The sequence below is a fragment of the Crassostrea angulata genome, chromosome 7 (assembly GCF_025612915.1).
Source record: "Crassostrea angulata isolate pt1a10 chromosome 7, ASM2561291v2, whole genome shotgun sequence".
In the NCBI taxonomy this organism is placed as follows: domain Eukaryota; kingdom Metazoa; phylum Mollusca; class Bivalvia; order Ostreida; family Ostreidae; genus Magallana; species Magallana angulata.
Window position 1 is genome coordinate 22,308,741 of NC_069117.1, and position 21,041 is coordinate 22,329,781.

The 21,041-nt window shown below is 33.6% G+C and overlaps 2 protein-coding genes across 2 annotated transcripts in view; one reads left to right on the forward strand and one right to left on the reverse strand.

Annotated features, from left to right (window-relative positions):
* Positions 1 to 11,506, reverse strand: part of LOC128192969 (circadian locomoter output cycles protein kaput-like) — a 28,066-nt gene extending 16,560 nt beyond the window's left edge. Inside the window, exons 1-6 of the mRNA XM_052866113.1 lie at positions 11,367 to 11,506; positions 6,958 to 7,011; positions 6,247 to 6,404; positions 1,013 to 1,089; positions 676 to 765; positions 151 to 289 (exon numbers count right to left, since the gene is read on the reverse strand). Of these exons, the coding sequence (XP_052722073.1) occupies positions 151 to 289; positions 676 to 765; positions 1,013 to 1,089; positions 6,247 to 6,404; positions 6,958 to 7,011; positions 11,367 to 11,398 (550 nt within the window). The 5' untranslated portion in view covers positions 11,399 to 11,506. The remainder of the gene's footprint in view (positions 1 to 150; positions 290 to 675; positions 766 to 1,012; positions 1,090 to 6,246; positions 6,405 to 6,957; positions 7,012 to 11,366) is intronic.
* Positions 11,507 to 15,004: 3,498 nt separating this feature from the next.
* On the forward strand, positions 15,005 to 20,212 carry LOC128156451 (uncharacterized). Its single transcript, XM_052818606.1, has 4 exons — positions 15,005 to 15,151; positions 15,475 to 15,537; positions 16,462 to 16,740; positions 17,001 to 20,212. The coding sequence occupies exons 2-4, from the start codon at positions 15,489 to 15,491 to the stop codon at positions 19,541 to 19,543; spliced, it is 2,871 nt and encodes a 956-aa protein (XP_052674566.1). The 5' UTR covers positions 15,005 to 15,151; positions 15,475 to 15,488; the 3' UTR covers positions 19,544 to 20,212.
* The last annotated feature ends 829 nt before the right edge of the window (positions 20,213 to 21,041 follow it).

The following is a 21,041-nucleotide window of genomic DNA, read 5'->3' on the forward strand; positions in this document are numbered from 1 at the left end:
TCTTTGATGATTCATTTGGGTAATGAAGGTAGCGATCATTGCAGAAAAAATTTATATAACCTGCTAGCGCGGGTTTAGATTTTCCGCAATGTCACTACCTTCATATCCCGAATGAATCACCAAAGAAAGCATTTTATTGTTTAATTATACCTGGTATATATGATTTACTATCTTCTGTACTGGTCTGTGTTGTGTAATGGAAATTAATCAGCCATTTGAACTGTATCTTCAACAGTTCTACATCATCCTTATGAATCATCTTGTTGATGGAGCTCCCAAGCACATCAATCTAAAAGAGAGGTTAAACAAATAATTTATGGAATTGATTTTATTTTAACACATACATGTTTCCAAAATCACAATAAAAAACCCAAAACCCTATCAAAAATTTTTTGGGCATTTATTGTTTACCAACTTTTATTTGCGACGTCATTATTTCACAATTTACTTTTTGCGTGTGAGCCTTATCCAACTCTATGTTGTTATAGTAACAATAGAACAAGGGCTGGCTTACAGTGAGAAATATTCATGACAATGATCAAGGCTCCTCACAAACTTCACAAAATTCTCTCTTAAAATCTTAAATAGGTCGAAGCAATGAATAGGGCGAGATCCAGGTGCCAGGAAAAAAATATGGACTTAAAATCCGAAAAATACGATACAAGATTTCATTACCTGTAGCCACCCTAATCGTTGTGTTAGAGACTCTGACATATATAGGATTGTACCAGACTCTGAGATGATGAGCAAAGATCCACATGCTACCTACGAAAAACAAAATGAATAATAATATACACGTAGGCAGTAATGACATATCATCAGAGCAGCTGAGTTTTTCACTTTTAAATTTAATCATAGCTTTTGTGATTCAAAAAAAATTCATGTGCAAGTTTGAATTAGACATCAAAAGCCTATTAGCTGTATGCAGGAGAAGTACGTCTCTGTACTAAATAAAAAATCTTCAAAATATTATCTTTTTATTATAAAATTCAGAAAATTGAAATGCCTATACCAATCCCAGGAAATCCTCAGTGACTGTGTCTTTAAGAAAAGTGGGAAGGACAAAATTAAGGTTCCTTTTCTTGATTCCTGGATTTAGAAAGATACAAATTTAAAGAAACATAGGTAATCACAGATTACAAAGCTCACAGAGACGAGGCATCACCCTTATGAGACCAACTTTATCATATTATATGAAAATCATACTTTATGATCTTGGATATTCATGGATTCTGTTTTGACACAAAAACATATATCATCTGTTAAAAAAAATTGTATGATAATCATATGTTCATATGTTAATCAATATAATAATATAAAATTAAATATTGCATCCTATCATACTTACAATATATATCATATAATATAATAAAATACTGTCATAAACAAAGATGATATTGTAAATATGAAATGACATTGTATTGTTTTAAACCTTATTGTATTTGATCACATAATACAACATCATTATATATAGTACAATATTGTATTATATGATACAATATCATATAACATAATACATCATAACATTGAAACATATGATATTATATTGTATAATATAGTATTATATATTGTATTGTATGATATTGTATGATATTTGATACATAATATGATATTGTATCATATTGTATCATATGATACAATATAATTTGATATAACATGGTATCAAAATCAAATGATACAATATTATGTGATAAAGTAAAATATTATATAATACAATATAATATAATACATATTGTATCATATGATACAATAATAGACCATATAATCCAATATCAATATTGTATGATACGATAATCTATACTACTATATTAAAATAATAGACTCGAATTTTAAGTCTTTAATACCGAGAAATCGGAAGAATACTGTCTTTTGTTTTATATATTTTAAACATCTTTGGTACTTGAAGATTACCAATTTGTTTTTATTTTTTCTCAGTTAAGCTTCGCTAATTAATAATCAACGAAAATTCCTCAAAAAATCCCGGAAATCACCTGGATTTTTTGGATTTTACAATCGTGCACTTGCGCAACACATTCACACTAACGGGATCTTTAGTTTATATTTGTTTCCACAATATCACATCTGCCTGAATAAACTCAGAAATGATAATACAAATACGGGTAAATTTTCATTGGACTTTTGCTATATATTTTGTTCATATAAATTAATGATTTCTTATGAGAGAAAGTATAAAATAACAAATATACATTTCAACTAAGCACTTACTTTCATCTTCGTGATGACAAAAAATATTTGATTACATGCAAAAATGTTACATTATATTTGTTAGGAGAGTGAAGATAGAATATGTTTTATCGTAAAAATGAATAATGTCCTACAGACCCAGTTTTACAAAGAATATACGATTACGTGTACGTTGGTGAAAAGGTGTTGAGTTCTTCCATTCTATGGATTAAAATTTTTAGTTGAAAGGTATTTGCAGTCTCAAAAAGGTTTGTTGTGATGTATTTGACTGTTATTTTCAAGGCAACTTCATTAACTTTCTCCAAAATCGTTCCAGAGCGATTCTGCAATTTTCTGCTACTTTACGGGTATAAGTAAGGGAGGGGCTTTTCCCGAGACACAGTTAGGTTATTCAAATTAAGGAAAGTGTAGTGAAATTAATAGCATTATTGTAGGCTTATAGCTTTGTTATGTAAATGTCAATAATAAGGTGTATCGATGTACCTATTTCTAAATGTTCAATATGCAATGTCAACCCGTGCACGCACGGGTCAAAGTCTAGTATATTATATTAAAATATCATATAATACAGTTTCGCTTGATATAATTGTAAATTACAGAAACTAATATCATATTATACAATATCGTATGATACAATATAATATTATATAATATTGTATCATAATATACAAAACTATACAAAACAATATCATGATACAATATCATATCATAAAATATCAAAAAAATTGATACAATATCATATCGTATCATATAACTTTTTACAATATAACATATAATATTATATTGTATCATATTAAACAATAGTGTTTCAAATCATACAATACTTTATCAAAGGAATCATCTTATATCATTTAACAACAACCTCATCTTTCTATCAAGCAGGTTTAAGTGATGTAGAACATTTCTTTAGCATCCTTGATAATGGAGATCAGGCTCTGCATCTGAGGCAACCTCTGCGTTTCATTTATAATATAGTTAAATCAACTATGCAAGCTATCATCTATTAAACATTTGACCAGTTCCAAAAAACTAAACCTCATCCAGCATCCATAACCTATGGCTCAGATTCAGCATTCAAGCCTGTCAGGTGCATCAGTATAAGACGCATCACCCATGCAAGTTTGGTGAAGTTAAGACCAGTAATAACTAAGATATCATCATCAGAGGGCACCAGCAATTAAAACCTTAACCTCCTCCAGCATCCGCAACCTATGGCTCAGATTCAGCATCCATGCCTATCATGTGCATCTGTATTATAAGACACGCCATCCATTCAAGTTTGGTGAAGTTAGGACCTGAAATAACTAAGATATATTTTTTAGCATCCTTGATAATGAAGATCAAGATCTGCATCTGAAGCTTCCTCTGCGATTCATTCATATTACAGTTTAATCAACTATATAAGTTTGAAATAGTACTACTATCTACGTAACATGTCACCTGTTAAAAAAAACTTAACCTTATCCAGCATCCGAAACCTATGGCTCAGACTCAGCATTCAAGCCTGTCAGGTGCATCAGTATCATAAAACGCACCATCCATGGAAGTCTGGTGAAGTTAGGACAAGAAATATGGACATACTAAGATATCATCATTAGAGGGCACCTTTTTCAAAAACTTTAACCAGCTCTTAAAACATTAACCTCCTCCAGCATCCGAAACCTATGGCTCAGATTCAGCATTCAAGCAATTCAGGTGCATCAGTATCATAAGACACACCATCAATGCAAGTTTGGTGAAGTTAGGACCAGGAATAACTTAGATATTGCTATCAATAAGACGCACCATCCACACAAGTTTGATGAAGTTTGGACCAGGAGTACGAAGATATTACCATCAGATGGCACCTTAAAAAACTTTAACCAGCTTAAAACCTTAACCACCTCCAGCATCTGAAACCTATAGCTCAGATTCAGCATTCAAGCCTGTCTGGTGCATCAGTATCATAAGACACACCATCCATGCAAGTTTGGTGAAGTTTGAACCAGCAGTAACTTAGATATTGCTATCAAAGGGCACCTGCAACAAAAACTTTAACCTGCTCCAAAAACCTTAACCTCCTCCAGCATCCGAAACCTATAGCTCAGATTCAGCACTCAAGCCTGTCTGGTGCATCAGTATCATAAGACACACCATCCATGCAAGTTTGGTGAAGTTAGGACCAGGAATAACTTAGATATTGCTATCAAAGGGCACCTGCAACAAAAACTTTAACCTGCTCCAAAAACCTTTACCTCCTTCAGCATCTGAAATTTAGGACCCAGATTCAGCATCCAAGTCTTTCAAGTCCATAAGTAGGTCCAGATGCATCATCCATGCAAGTTTGGTGAAGATATGACAAGTAATAGCTTAGGACCTGCAACAAAAACTTTAACCAAGTCCGGACGACGACGCCAACACAACCGCCGACGCCGGGGGTATAGCATAAGCTCCCCATGACTTCGTCTCGGTGAGCTAAAAAACCGCAGAACAAAATCAACTGAAAATATCTTATTTCTACAGCACCTTAATTTAAAATATAAATTAAGTATATGCAGTTATATAATTTCAATAATATTATCATGATCATTTATATAAAAACTTTTTTACATCACTTTCTATACTGTCATTCAGTAGAAAAAGTTTAACACATAATTATCAAAATATGAGATATTTGACAAAAAAATGTCTCTTGATGATTTTTTGCTAAATAAATGGATTGTAGATACATCACAATATCTGAGTAGTAGTTACCCCATATAATATTGTTGGTTATGTGCAGATGCCCGATGGGCGTGGTCATAATGACACGAGGGAGCGTAGCTCCCGAGTGTCGTTATGACCACGCCCCATCGGGTATCTGCACATAATCAACAATATTATATGGGGTAAGTTACTTGTACCATAGTTTACGATTATTCATTATATCTTATTATCATAGCAATATCGGGAGTGCACTTGCCTCTAAACTATACGGTGCCAATGAGTTGGTCTTTATATATGTACATTGTACTTCGTGAATTTCCAAAATGACTTCCTATCCCCGACAAAGATTAATCATTCTTCCTTTTTTTTTTAAATTCATAGCCCTAATGAATAGATTGACTTCTCATTGTTTTATTTTTATTTCATGTTTGTTCATTTTCCGACTTATAGTATCGATATTTGCTTCAAAGAATTAAACGTATTAACACAATCTTATATTTACGAACCCTAAATTGTGCAATGCTTCAGTTTAAACAATTGAAATTAAATTTAAATTGATGAAGGTAATTAGTTTTTTAAAAATCTTATTTGATTACTCTGTATCAATGTATGTTTTTTAAAAGTGGCTGAAAAAACACGTACATATATATTTTGAACAAAATCAACTAATAAGCAATAAAAAATATATTATTTGAGAAATGCATGTAGCGAAACCGTGAATGGAAAATGTCAAATTCGATTGGCTATCGCTATTCACTCTGTCCACAAAACAAGTCTTCTATTCAAACGCTTTCCTATCACGTGACTGACTTTCTATGAAACCTTTAAACAGGATACCCCTATTTCATTTAACACACGTTTCTCTACTTGTCCACATACATGGAAAGGAATATTAAAATAGAGTCTTTCTGACAAAGCCATTGCCGATATTGTTTTGACTCGAGCTAAAAATGAGATTTATACGACGAACTAAGTTAGTCGAGTCATTTATCCGTGTTGAGTTTTGGCAATTTTGATCTGGAGGAAGCTCTTACTGTGGAGTATTATGGACGCGCTGAAAACAACTTTGTTGATGTTGTTTTTACTCGAGATAGTGGGCAGAGTTAAAAAAAAAAGTGTGGGGTATGTACAATTAACCCACACTATTAACAATAGAAAAGCTATGGTACAAAGTATACATACTCTATATATGAATATCAAAATCGCCTGATAATCTAAAATGTTTATAAGAGACTAGTATCTAGAACGAAACTCTAGTTACATTTCCCTCAATCTAAATATAGTTCATCTACCAAAGAAAGTCCCATTACTTAACCATGTTAACATTGCTTTGTAACTTATAAATTTAAATCTCACCAATATTCAACTTAAGGTAGTTGACTGTCAGCTTGAGTATACTGCTTTTGTCTGGCCGGCGTTCACATCTCTTTAACCATGGTACCTCTTCTGCTAGCAAGCTAAGGGTTCTGTTCAACCTCTCTCTTCTTAACTTTTCACCTTCCCGCCTAAGTTTTCTGCAACATATCAGAAAGATAATCAATTATGATGAAATTTCAATACTGTGGAATCATTAATTTTCGTGGGGGCCAATTTTCGTGGATTGCTAAAGCTTTACAGGTTCGTGGGGACTTAATTTCGTGCATTCTCTTAAACCTACAGAGGAAATATGACTTTATTACCCTAATCTATTAATTCGTGGAGGATTTTAATTCGTGGATGAAAGTTACCCACGAATTCCACGAAAATTGAGCCACCACGAAATCTAATGATTCCACAGTAATTATATCAGAACAAAATTTGGAATAAGAAAAAAATTATTTTGTTTAAGGGACACTAATGATGTGTCCAATTTTTAAAAAATATTATCTACACGGAACTTCATTGTTATATAAAATCAATTTTATAATCTCCATCATTTCTTAGTGAGTCTCATAATACATGTATTTGATGGTCATTATGAATTTCAAGAATGTTTTAAAAAAATAGTTAAAATGTACTTATCTTAAAACAAACAAAATATCCAATACTGTGGTCAATTAATCAAAATCAATTCAAATTTTTTTTTACCTTTTGTTTTCCAAATGATTTTCCTCATCAGATATGGAGCCTTTCCTCTTTAAGCTGAATTTTAATTGAAATATTATATAACATATATCAGCTGACAACTGATGCAATAACTTAATGTGAAACCATTAGTTTATCATCAATTGAAGATGACTTTTATTCATGCAAATTATAACAAATTCTAGAAATATGGTGAATAAAAATTATACATCATCATCGAACAATCACGTGTTGAGCTTCAATGTTTTCTTATAAATAGCACACTTATGGATCTGAATTATTTCTAGCAGATTCAAATTTTGATTACTTCACAACCTTAAAACTGAAAAGTGAGAAATTAAAGCTTAAAGATCAAAAGTGAGTTTGTCTAATCTTTATGACATAGGATCCTGTTAATGGCAATATATTTGATTGAGACATTCAGAAAAATTTTGAATATCAATGTATATTATTGTTATTCAATGTGTTAAAAATATGGGTAATCTATCCAACACTTAAACAAATTTTAGTGTGCAATCTATTGCAAGTTTTTTTTTATACGTAACCCTTCAAAGGCACTGTAGCTCTATCGTATATGTCAACCCGATTTTTTTTGTAGAATATTCTGCTGCTTCTGCTATAGTAACTTAATGTATAAACAACAAGAGGCCCAGCAAGGCTGTCACAGCACTTTTTGGTACAGGGATCATGTCCCTCCCAATATTTGGAAAATTATCTAAATTTTTTTTTAAATTGGAAAATTTAATATACTTATATTATCAAAAGGACATCAATATTTAATAGCATAATCTTTTGTTAACTTCTAAAAACTGATATTTTACAGCACACAATTTTTTATACACACAATGTAAAACTAGAGGTACTGTGAGCAAGCTCACAATTGATACCCCCCGCTAAGAAAAATCATAACTCATGTATTTTTTCTATTATAGAAAATATTGAATGAATCTATTTTATCGTCCATTTTCTATAAATAACAACTGCTCTATTTTTTAAAACTGTTAATGCTTATATAAGTACACAAACCAATTTCTATTCTTTAAATTCCATTTTAGTTCAAGTTAACTGTTAATGCATGAGGACATTTGCATCCTTATGTTAACAAACATGACTCGAATCAAACGAAATTCCAATTTTGAATTATTGGTATACTGAGCCTGATTTTTTTTTAACAATGACCTTGAACTTCCTCAATTGACCTTTGGTCAAGGTCATGACATACTCTCAGGTTATAAGCATTCTAGATGTGAATTAAGAACTTCCAAAATTTGTCCATTAGAAAGATATGGACTGGACAAGAGTTTTATACTTTTCTGCAAGTGACCTTGGCCTTGCCCAAATGACCTTGGGTCAAGGTCATGACAAACCCTTATCTTATAAGCAATCTTTGTGTGAACTGAGAACTTCCAATGTTTCTCCAGAAGAAAGATATGGACCGGACAAGAATTTTGCGTTTTTTTTCTACCATTGACCTTGACCTTGTCCAAATGACCTTGGGTGAAGGTCATGACACACCCTTAGGTCATAAGCAATCTTTGTGTGAAGTAAGAACTTCCAATGTTTCTCCATTAAAAAGATATGGACCGGACACGAATTTTGCAATTTTTTCTGTCAGTGACCTTGACCTTGCTCGAATGACCTTGGGTTAAGGTCATGACACACCCTTACGTCATTAGCAATCTTTGTGTGAAGTTAAAACTTCCAATGTTTCTCCATAAGAAAGATATGGACTGGACACAAATTTTGCACTTTTTCTGTTGGTGACCTTGACCTTGCCCGAATGACCTTGGTTCAAGATCATGATAAACCCTTATCTTATAAGCATTCTTTGTGTGAACTGAGAACTTCCAATGTTTCTCCATAAGAAAGATATGGACCGGACACAAATTTTGCACTTTTTCTGCCAGTGACCTTGACCTTGCCCAAATGACCTTTGTTCAAGGTCATGACACACCTTTAAGTCATAAGCAATCTTTGTGTGAAGTAAGAACTTCTAATGTTTCTCTATAAGAAAGATATGGACCGGACACGAATTTTGCACTTTTTCTGCCAGTGACCTTGACCTTGCCCGAATGACCTTGGTTCAAGGTCATGACACACCCTTAGGTCATAAGCAATCTTTGTGTGAAGTAAGAACTTCTAATGTTTCTCCATAAGAAAGATATGGACCGGACACGAATCGAACAGACAGACGGACGGACGTACAAGGTGATTCCTATATACCCCCCCAAACTTCGTTTGCGGGGGGTATAATTAGGGTTTTGAGTGTTGAGAAATTGTAGGTAAGTAAATTGGGAATTATAGGGGGATTTCCCAGTTGGAAGGGTCTGCTTATCGGACCCAAATCAAAGAGATTGACAGCCCTGCCCAAGGGCCTAATCACTAACCTAAGCAAAAATAGCCATAACTTTGATCAATATCTTGATAATAGCTTAATAGATCAAATTGGCTTTTGAAATGTTAATTGTTTGAAATTTTAAAACCTTGGCTAATATCTCTATAGTTGACACTATAGTTGACGCCCGGGCTTTTATATTTCAAAACATTGATTTATATATATCTCGACATCAGAGGTTCAATTATTTTGCAACATGCATGAAAACTCAAAATTACCTCCCCTTGAAAGAGAGCATGGCTTACTTGAATTCCCTTCACCCAAGGTCACTTTATGTCAGGTTTGGTTGAAATTTGCCAAAAGCCTACTCCAGCATCAAGATAATCCAGATCAAGCTCTGTATCTGAAGCTATCTCTTTATTTACACACCCATAGTTATCCTGGTTATTCTAACTGTTATAAGTCTGACTTGGTATGAAATTTTAAACCTGCCTAAGCATCTAGATAATCAAGATCACTCTCTGTATCTGAAGCTACCTCTGTGATTCATTTACAAAGTTAAATAAACTATGCAAGTTTGAATACCGTAAGTACTATTATTTACATAAACAAGTGACCAGCTCAAAAACATTAACCCCCTCCACCATCCAAAACTATAAATGGCTCAAATTCAGCATCTAAGCCTGTGGAGTGTATCTGTATCACAAGATGCAACAACCATGCAAGTTTGGTGTAGTTAGGACTAGTAGTAAATGTGATATGGTCATCAAAGGGCACCTGCTCCAAAAACTTTCACCAGCTCAAAAAATCTTAACCTCATCCAGCATTTAAAACCTAGGATTCAGCATACCAGGCTGTATGTGGGGTGTATCAGATTCACAAGATGCATCATCTAAGTTTGGTGAAGTTATGACCAGTAGTAACTTTGATATTGCCATTAAAGGGCACCTGCCCCTAAAACTTTAACCTGGCCCAAACACCTAACCTCCTCCATCTGAAATTCCAGATTGGCATCCAATTCTTTAAAGTCCATAAGTATCATACATAAGTCCAGTTGCATCATCCATGCAAGTTTGGTGAAGATAGCACAAGTAATTATAACTTAAGACCTTAGGCTACTCCAAAAACTTCAACCAGGTTTGGACGCTGACACTGACGCCGGGGGTATAACATAAGCTAGATAAAATGTTCTATCGTTAAAATGACAGATTTACAGACCCAGTTTAATGCTAATATTTGTCCCCTACACTTGCTTCATAGCAAATTAAAAAGAAATATTGCATTGTGTCTCACCTATAATTTCAGATAACTGGTCTAAAATAACTCCATTTTTTCTCTTTATTAATAGTCCCATTTAACCGTATTAATTGTTTTTGCAACAAAATCACTACCGTTTAAACTACGTTTGAATATTAGCTGTTTACGGTCACCATTTAAGTGATAAAAAAATCTGCAATACTCTGTTAGGATATACAGCCAAATGGCACGCAAATTCAAATGTAGAAGTTGTGTAAATGCCTTGGTATGACCTATTAAATGGATATTTTGTGGACTTAACTACATATACATGTTAAAAAAAAGTTTGTTAAGTATATACATTGATGTGTTTTACCCCTGCTGATTATTTTTAACAAGCTTAAAATTGACATCAAGCAGATCTGCTTCGCAGCTGCTACATTGCAAGTATATGGGACAAATTCTTACTGTCACTTGAGACAGATGCTGGACAAAAAAGCTCATTTGAGGTAAAAAAAAGCTGACCTGCAAAACCTTAGGTGACCTTTTTAAACTATAATTTGCCAAACGACATATTGGCTACTGCCATTTTTGAGAGAAGATTAAAGATCAAAGCCAAACAATATATGTATATATCTATTTTTAACACAGTCAGTGCTAAGGAATAGTATGGTACCCTATCATTGTGAATTCTTATCGCAGTTGATAATTAGGTCAAAAGGATAATCTTGTTCGTGTACATGCTACCGATATAGATTTGTCTATTACAGCCCCCCTTAAAAGTAACAGTGCATGTGGGCAACCAAAAAACCTGACAATGTCACTGTGTGTATGTACCAACCTGGATCCAGCTCCAACATTCTGACTGTCCATGTCCTTACTATTTTCATTCCCGTAATGTCAAAACAGTCGCTACATCATACATGTTTATAATAGGTTAGTAGGCCTCAGAGTTCGCAATGTAAATAGTGGATACAGCGCATGCGTGCGGTTTCGGAATATCGGTAAAACTAGTACCAAAATCGGTATCGGGTCCGCCCATCTACCTAGTTATATCAATAGTTTTTGGGTTCTCATTCAGCTGCATCCGACTAATGACTTATCATTAAGTTATTTTCAATGCTCTCAAGTCTTCTTTTTTATCTCTATTTATTCCATTAATGTTTTTGATTTTTTAATGATTTTCGTTTAACTCACATATTTTGTTTTACTAGAGACATACGTGGCATACACAACAATTAGTGCATGTATATACGTCCCTGGTTTAACTTTTGCTTATACTGTATATAAACATATATAAATAAGGACCACAAAAAAGAACAACATCTAAAGTTAATTACATATATCGTTTCTTAATTTCATACAATATAGTAAATGTATTTGCCGAGGTTACACATATCTTTTAAAATTGTCGTTATTAAACAATTGCAACAGCTTGAACATCGATGATTTCTCATAAAAAATACTTTTTATTATATTTTTGACGGTATTCAATATATACTGGACAAACTAAAATAAAATGGAATTCATCTTAATTTTTACACGAAAAGCAGTTCCTTTGGGCTCTGTGTTTATTATTGTACCTTCCAGTTTCGATAGCTAAAAGACGAGAGGACAATCTTAAAGACTTGAAGAATATATATATAGTCTGTGTCCAACCACAAACACCTAGGGATTCATTTATAATATGAATTTTCAGCGCTGAAAGTACAACTTCTACATAAATCGCTTTTCCCTCTTATCGGTATGAACCATGGCATCAAATACAAATTTATTCAATTTGAAATAAATAAAATTAACATAATCATATACAAAAAGTTTGCAATTTCCTCACCTTAATAATATTATGACCTTTTTACTCTAATAAAACGCTATTTTTAGTCATTAACTATTCAACATGCAATGAAAAGTCTAAAAAAAAAAAAAGTCATTTAAAAGTTTCAAACTTTTTCTCAAATTATAATTAGTAGACTTGCCAGAAAAATCTTATAAATTCGGAAAATAAAATCAAAAGTATTATGGTCTATTGTGTCAAATTTGAGATATGGCATGAAAGAAGCTAATTTTTAGCAAATATTTGAGTTCATTTCTTCTTGCCTTTTTGAAATATAAGCTAAATATGCCATTATACTAGAATGTCGATAGAAATATTAAAAACTGTTCAAATAAATATGTTTTGGAACAAAATAAAGATATCCCAATGCACAGACTACTGTGGTTTCATCAATATTCGTTGAATACCAATTTTCGTGGATTTCGTTGATAAGTTTATCCATGAAATTAAGTGTTCATTGAAGTGCAATTTCTACTTATAATTTGTATTGATAGGGTCACTGGCCACGAATTTAAGTATCCTTGAAACCATGTTTTTCACTTTATCCACGAAAATTGATACCCTTGAATATTAATGAAACCACAGTATCTGGAAATTTGGTCTGCTCTGCAAATTAGGAAATTAAAGTTACGGTATTGTAGAACCACTGAGTCATGAAAATTTTTCATTTTCTTCTTAAAAAACTAACGCTTCAAAATATATATTCCCTTACTAAACTCTGTAAATATGTAATTTATTCTTGACTGTTTTATTCAATCTAGTTTATTGATCCAACTTGGTTGAATTTACAAGTAGAATTGATATATAATGCAGAATTTGTAGACTAGAGGTGACCCAAATATCTACCAAAATTAAAACACAGGAATGAACCTCTTTAGTCGCCATGTCAAAACCATTATTCACATTATATGTTATATATTATTCTAAAAGTTGAGGTTGTTTTGATTCATTTAAATTATTTTAGTTACTCCACTGAAAGAGTTCATTCAAATTTACTATGTGAAAAATCCCGTCTTAAATTCTGCAAATTATGATAGATGCATGCCCACCCGACCCCCTGTAGATCCACGCACGGTATATATCTAAACAAACTTCGCCATACTGTCTTAATTTGGAGCATGCTATATTACAAAATGGCACGATTATATATGGTCAATCATTTTACTTATCGTATTATGCATCCTTTGAATCGGTTTTTTCCAAGCAAAACACATTATCATCCTTTATATGGCTCTATGATTTTTTTTTCTCTCTGGAATTTGTAATAAAAGTTATACTTAAACATACCATCAAAATATGGCATATTCACCTCAGATTACTCGATCAGACAAAAAGTTGTTGCACATTTTTAAACAAAAAAACCCCCTGACTTTATGAACTATTAAGGATCAATTAATATATCAATTGATTATATAAAAAATGAGTCAAATGTGGTTTCTTATATAAAAAAAAGAAAGACTTGCATCATTAACTAATGTATCATCATTAACCGAACTATTATCCATAAATGAATTATTTTTCAGTTTTCAGAAGTATAATCCAAAAGGATTAAAAAAGTGTCATAAATTGCTAATAATAGTAATTCTATTCAAAACCAATCGCAACTTCTTGGGACTTTCCATCAAGCGGAGAAGCAAGATTTGCTTGCATGGTGCTTTCGGTTGATAATTTACTATATAAATAGAATTTTAAAAAAAACATATCGTCATATCGTCCATATTTTTATTGGTGGTCAACTGTACACGGTACACGACTACACGCCCTTAATTGAATCTTTTTTATCAATAAACCATCCACCATGTCCTATATTACGAGACAGTTAACGACGATGGGTATATATATATATGTAGATAATAATTATGATGTCAGAATCTAATTCCCATACAAGACGACTTGGCTCTATCTTTTATCTAACGTACAACTGATGTACATCTAATTTAGCTACTTTTACATGCTCTTTACGATCAATTCATCAAAGCTAAAATTTAAAAAAAAGATGTAAAAATAAACAATAAAATGCGTTGAAATTCCTAAAAATGATTCGTGCGGATACGTTATGGAGGTAGCGATCATACCAATTTTGTTTTTTACATAATCCACAGATGCTAAATTCATTTATTAATATTATTATTATATTATTATATTATTTATTTGGATTATTCTTTTATGGAGGGGAGATGATATTTTTTTTTTCAAAATGTTTGTTTTAAATAATTTTGTGCAATGAATGTATATATATATTCATTAGATTATAACTATGACATAAAAGGATAATTTAAAGGAAAAAAAGCCCCGGGGTCTAGATACTTCAAATGGGGGGTGGAGGGGAAGGGGGTCGGTCCTGTCCTCCAGGACCTGTGAATAATTTGAATCAGTATATAGTAAGAGACAGAAAATTCAGAACACACTAGTCTGAAACAGATAATTTTCGGGGGGGGGGGGAGGGGGGGGGGGGGCTGAATCGTAAAATTCCGGGACAGTTTTCGGGGGGGGGGGGGGGTGTGATATGTTGGATAATTATTCGGCCCGGTTCTCACTTTCCACTTGTTTTACCTCAAACCTCCCTTCTTTTTTCAAAAGTAGCTTGTACAAATAACACTTCGGATGCGATAGATACTGTCTTAGGGCAATATTATTTGTGAATAATGTGAAAATATGCTCAGATTGATTCTTATTTTATAAAATACTAATTTTATTTCAGGACCACAGAGTAGCTCGGGAACCAGTCTAAGACCAAAACCAACATTCTATTTTTAGCACATGGGATTTCCAATTTTCATTTCTCTGTCAAGGTGAGGCATTATAACTCAAAATATCTATTCTATATCTTACTCAGGATGGTTATATACATTGCAAGAGCTTTTAATGTGTTTCGAATAATTATGTTGTAAATGCATCCGTAAAATATATTTTCAGATTGTTAATCTTTTGTTTTTAATACATGTAATAATGCTTATTTATAGGAAGCGCGCATTAAACAAAATCTGAATTTTTATCTCCCACCGACTGTTGTTTTATTATAGTGTTTTGGCATACGTATATGATGCCTTACAGGGCACATGAAAATACTTTACTTAAATGAAGATTTTTAATTTGTAAATTAATTATATTTTAGGTTGGTAGCCAAATATGGATCCTAATCATATTGTTTTCACAACAGATGACTATGCAGACAGTGGTAAGATAAATAAAATATTGTAGCAATATGTTTAATTCAATTTTATTTTTTGACATACATACAGATCAGATCATTTATTTATTTCTAATTCAGAGTCCAGAACAGACAGGTACATGACATATATATTGTTATAAATTACAATTACATGTAAATAATTACATGTGTAGTGGAAAAGGAGGAATGAACATTTACATGTAAAAGGAATAAATGAAAACATCTGAACATACCGTGTATACTGTATACAGGGTTATTTTCGCCCTTCTACATTTGCAAACAGTTTCGCTCCATCTTGAATATGCCCAGACACAGTTGCATTTGAAGAAAGATAATTTGAGACATTGGAAATTGCCCAGTCTTAAATTCGCCTGATGAGAACTAGGGCAAAAGGGGCGAAAATTAAATGGGGGCAAATATTTCCCTGTGCACAGTATAGCTGGACAGGGAATCAAACCTGAGACCCCTGCAATTCTATAGTCACGAGCTCTCTAAGCGACTCAGGCCAATGTTCCAAGGTCCATATAAATAGCCCCCAACTACATGTACTACACATGTAAACACACGATCCTAATACACTGTAACTGGCTAACAAACTTTTCTCATTTTTACAATGGCATGTATTATATCTATATATTTTCATTTTCAAGTGTCTTTGTCAGTGATAACCCTACAAATCAATTTTTTAATGTACATTCCAATAATTTCAAATGTTTTACCTTTTTGCTGAATTATTATAGGAACCAATATTTGCAACAAAATGTAGAATATTTTGATATTGGTGATTCATTTATTATTCTATATTAGTTAATTTTAAGATAATCATTATAAGTCTCTGAATCACCACGCAAATGGATTTACTCTTATTGTAGATAATGAGAACTCTTGACACTTACTTGTACTTTATATATTGATCATTTTGAATTTAAGATGACGAGGACTTCGCAGATGTAGAGGATTTTGCATATGAAAATAACACTTCTACTGGACAAATACTTCAGTCTGAAGGCTTTGGTCCAATGGGAAGTGTCAATCATGGGTTTGAGCCAGAACCAATAGCTGTCGACAATGATGGTGGTGTAATTCCTGCTAACGACTCTGGCCCTGGCATTACCCAGACAGGACCAAGGGCCCCAGAGTATGTAGCCTTGCACAGAACACCAGCAGTTTTACAAATCAATGAGTATCTTACAGAGGAGCAGAAGAAACGTAAGTGTAGTAGTAGTAAGTTTATTTTTAACCATTAATTAGTCCAAACATTTGGCAGTTATTGAGAAAAATTGCTGGTTTCAGTTTGATATATATTTTTTATGCAGCAAACACTTCCAGGGTAAATATAGTCAAAATTAAGAAAATTAAGATATTAAGGGCTATTAAACCTGTAATCAAGAGAATATACACTGTACCATGTTACAGTACACTTTTAAGTTACTTTAATTATAATTTCAAAGTATTGTTCATTCTTTCAGTGTGGCATGACTTTTTCAATGTCACTCCAATCAACTCGGAGGAATTATTTATGAAGTACAGTGCATACTACTCAGCCAGGAGGTTTTTGTGGAATAGAGGCTGGGTGACTATCACAGGTTTCCCTGGTGATGGGAAGCGAGCCCTGGCAGAACATTTGATGGTCAAATTTGTCAGGAAACCAGAGAAACCCCCACAGAGACCCACTCCAAAAGAGCAGAACGAATGGGAAGGAGCTTGGCTGGATGAAGATGGCCGACCACAGTATACGGTGGTCCACGTCAACTCGTATCAGGAATGGCAGCGCAAGGTGGACCCGACCAAAAAGCAGTGTGTTTTGATTGATAAGATATTTGGTCCTGCAACTTACACTATATCAAAAGTAGAAGAATGGATCAACCACTTGGATGAAATTTTGGAGACGGCTGTTCGAAACAGACCAAACACTCTAGTAATCATTACTTTTCAAAAACACCAACTTGAGAAAATTCACCCTCGAGTGACACTTTGTCCTCTCTTTCAGTCCAAGCATGTCATTGATTTAACCAATGACAGATACAAGGCTAAAAATAATGAAAAACAAAAGATTCTGGAAGGCAGTTGTAGTGGGAAACATGGGTTATTAATAAATGAACAAGATGACGTTATCAGATCCAATCTGAATTCCTTTGCTTATCACTGTCGTCTATATGGAGGGGTCAAAAGCTTCCATATGGAAGGTATGCAATATTTCAAGAGCCCTGAAAACTCAATGGAAACTGTTCTGGAGAAAGTATTTCGTTTTGACAAAATCATTTATTACACTTTGGCATGTGTAGGACTATTTGATGGAAAGATTGAACTAGACAAAGGAAGGTTTGAAGATTACACAGCATTTCAACAAAATATATTTAGGCAACTAAAAATAGCTTTAGAAGTCCCGCATGATGTCAATTTAGAGAAGATGAGGCACGCTTGCACTCTTCTCTGTGGAGTGTTTCTTGAACCTATTCAGTTACATCATTGGAAGTTTTGCCATGAACGAATGTTTTTCTTTGTGACCCATTCCGTTTTCAAAAGAATTCCTCTCAAAGTTTTAGAAATTTGCAGTTTAAATTTCTTAATGGAACGTATTAGAACATCAAGTTACTTCACGATAACCATGGAGTCCAATTTGTGTGTTTGGAATAAAGATTATACAGCTTTGGCGCAAAGGCTTGTATTTGAAATTCTTAGAAGCAATGCAAGGCTTATAGCATCTCATCCAAGTTTATGCGATATACGGTTTGGGGAAGCTTTTGTCAAATTTATGGGGGAAATGGGAAGCTTACAACCGGTTTTTCTTCAAAGGGCCGATTATCATCGTTCATTCTTCTTTTGGCTTTGTTATTATGGACAAGAACAGACAATCAAACATTTGCTGAAACACGAAGATTTTAAGAATATTAAGGAGATGGAATGGTTTAAAGAGGAACTTGACGTTTCTCTGTTTGCTGCTTGCAATAGGAATGGTGCCAGTAGTGGTAGAGTCGTGAAAATGTTGTTAGAAGAAGGCGCATCATTGAGTTCTAGAGACCCGCTACCTGATGACGATTTTGTTCTCCTGTATGGGCAGGACATGTTTGAATTAACTCGAAAACTTAATGCTCCATTGCTACATGTTGCAGCTTTTTATGGGTCCCTTGATACTTTACAAGGTTTGATCGCCAACGGTGCAGACGTCAACGAGAGGACAGAAGACGGATTTTCGGTTTACCACAGAGTAGCAAGAAACCCTGACGATGCAGCTCTAAGAGCTCTTCTGCAGCCCAAACCCGACCTGACTTCCATTAAGAGCGCGACAGGCAGTTTACCAATTCACGAGGCCATCAGATGTGGAAATGATAATGCAACCAGACACTTCAGCGAGGGCATTCCCAAGGATGCTTACAAGATGGAGGATGGTAGATCAATGTTGGCAGCAGCTACAGGCGTCGGTGTAGAGAGCGTAGTCAAGACGCTATCAAACGCCATGGGATCAGCAAATCCAGTGGGGTGCCAGGACAACTGGCCACCACTGCATAGTGCATGTGCATTTGGGAATGCGAATCTTGTTGAGACGCTATTGGGAAATGGGGCAGACGTCAATGCGAAAGGCACTGGAGGATGGACGGCGCTTCATTTTGCAGTTCTGTTCAATAGGTCCCGAATAGTCGAGTTTTTGCTAAAGAAAAAGGCTGATGTGAATAGTCAAGCCACGGACAGAAAGACTCCATTGCACATTGCAGCGGAAAATGATCATTGGTCCTTAGTAGACTTGCTTCTAGAAAATGAAGCCAAACCGGAAAATACCACAAATGAAGGAGACTTCGCCATAACATTAGCGGCATCAAATGGTCATATAGAACTGGTCAAGACATTCGTAGAGGAAGGAATCGAGCTCGAATTTCCCCAGGTGCGAGAAGAAGACCCGGATGAAAGGCAGCGTGCATTGATGATGATGATGGGCAGAGGCCGAGAGCAAGACAGACTGGAAAGAATGATGCGATATACCATGAGAGAAAAAGCGAAAAATATGAAAAAATAAAGTCAACTTTGTTAACAAAGCATTGACCAGTGGATGTGAAAATTTGTTTAATTATTTATAATATAATGACAGCACAATGATTTTACTAATGAAATATTTGTAAAACAATCAAATTTTTTTTCACTACATTTTATATTTTGGGCTTCATATTTTTATAACACAGATTTAATTTATATACATTGTACATGTATTTGTATTATTAAACTGGTTTTATATATATAAAAAAGGGTTTTCTAATGTACTAAGAATAATAGTTGTTACTGATAGCTAAACATTAAAAAAATAGCAAAGTGTTTTAATTTTTTTCTGTTTTCTTATATGTCCAATATCAAACTTGCTGCAAAAGGTTCAATCATGGACAGTATACTTTGTTTAATTGCATGATTAAGATAGATAGCCTATATAAACCCTTAATAATTTGTATTATTAAACTGGTTTTATATATATAAAAAAAGGTTTTCTAATGTACTAAGAATAATAGTTGTTACTGATAGCTAAACATTAAAAAAATAGCAAAGTGTTTGAATTTTTTTCTGTTTTCTTATATGTCCAATATCAAACTTGCTGCAAAAGGTTCAATCATGGACAGTATACTTTGTTTAATTGCATGATTAAGATAGATAGCCTATATAAACCCTTCATGAACTACTTTGAGGAAAACTGAATGAATGCCTTGTTTGTGTTTGGTATGTTGAAATTGTGCGTACAGTAAGATTCGGGGAGGGGGATCTCTCGATATGATGGTTGTTCTTGAATAATCAGATACGTAGTATAAGCTATAAATCGGTGTGTGTTATTTATTCTTTAATACGTGAAATATGATTATAGCATATTAATAAAGAAATGAACAAACTTATATTAATATATTCAACCCTCGCCAACCTTTGTATAGGCAACAGATGTACATGTAGCTGAAATCATTTAATTCGCTGTTAAAGCCAACAGTTGACAGTATCAGCAGAACAAATCAGCTCTGTGCTTTATTAAAATTTAAAAACGACATATTGCGCTAGTGGCCACAAGTCGAAATACAAACAGAATCATATTAATATTTTAATTCAAAACCTTTATTTTGAAAAAAAATCAATCAATCAAAACCGGTTTTTAAAAATCTATACCACAGTGATACAAACTCCGACAATTCTAAAAAAGGCCGTTCAGCATTACTGCACTGTCAAGAGATGAACATTGCAGCAGGTCTATTGTGGTATAGTGTGGTACTGCATTACTGCTTCCTGGCGACTAAATAAACAAACCAACTAGTACGATGTATTTCCCTGGAAAAATCTATTATTATGATCTTCCATTGATACCTAGGATCACATTATGATAATAAAATGAAGATATGGGCAAACCATCATGATTTTCGTCAAGTATATATTTTTGGGGCAAGTGTTGAGGTCTTTATGTACTGTTCATATCTATCCTGATTCTTTCAGGCCAGCTGACCCCCAACCCCCATCCCAACCAATCCAAACATTAACAAAGGGTTAATGAT

Excerpts from the sequence above, each read along its gene's own strand:
- LOC128156451 (XM_052818606.1), top strand. The coding sequence starts at position 15,489 with ATGGATCCTAATCATATTGTTTTCACAACAGATGACTATGCAGACAGT. Across the intron at positions 15,538-16,461 it reads AGATGACTATGCAGACAGTG|ATGACGAGGACTTCGCAGAT; the intron begins GTAAGATAAATA and ends TTTGAATTTAAG. Across the intron at positions 16,741-17,000 it reads TACAGAGGAGCAGAAGAAAC|TGTGGCATGACTTTTTCAAT; the intron begins GTAAGTGTAGTA and ends TCATTCTTTCAG.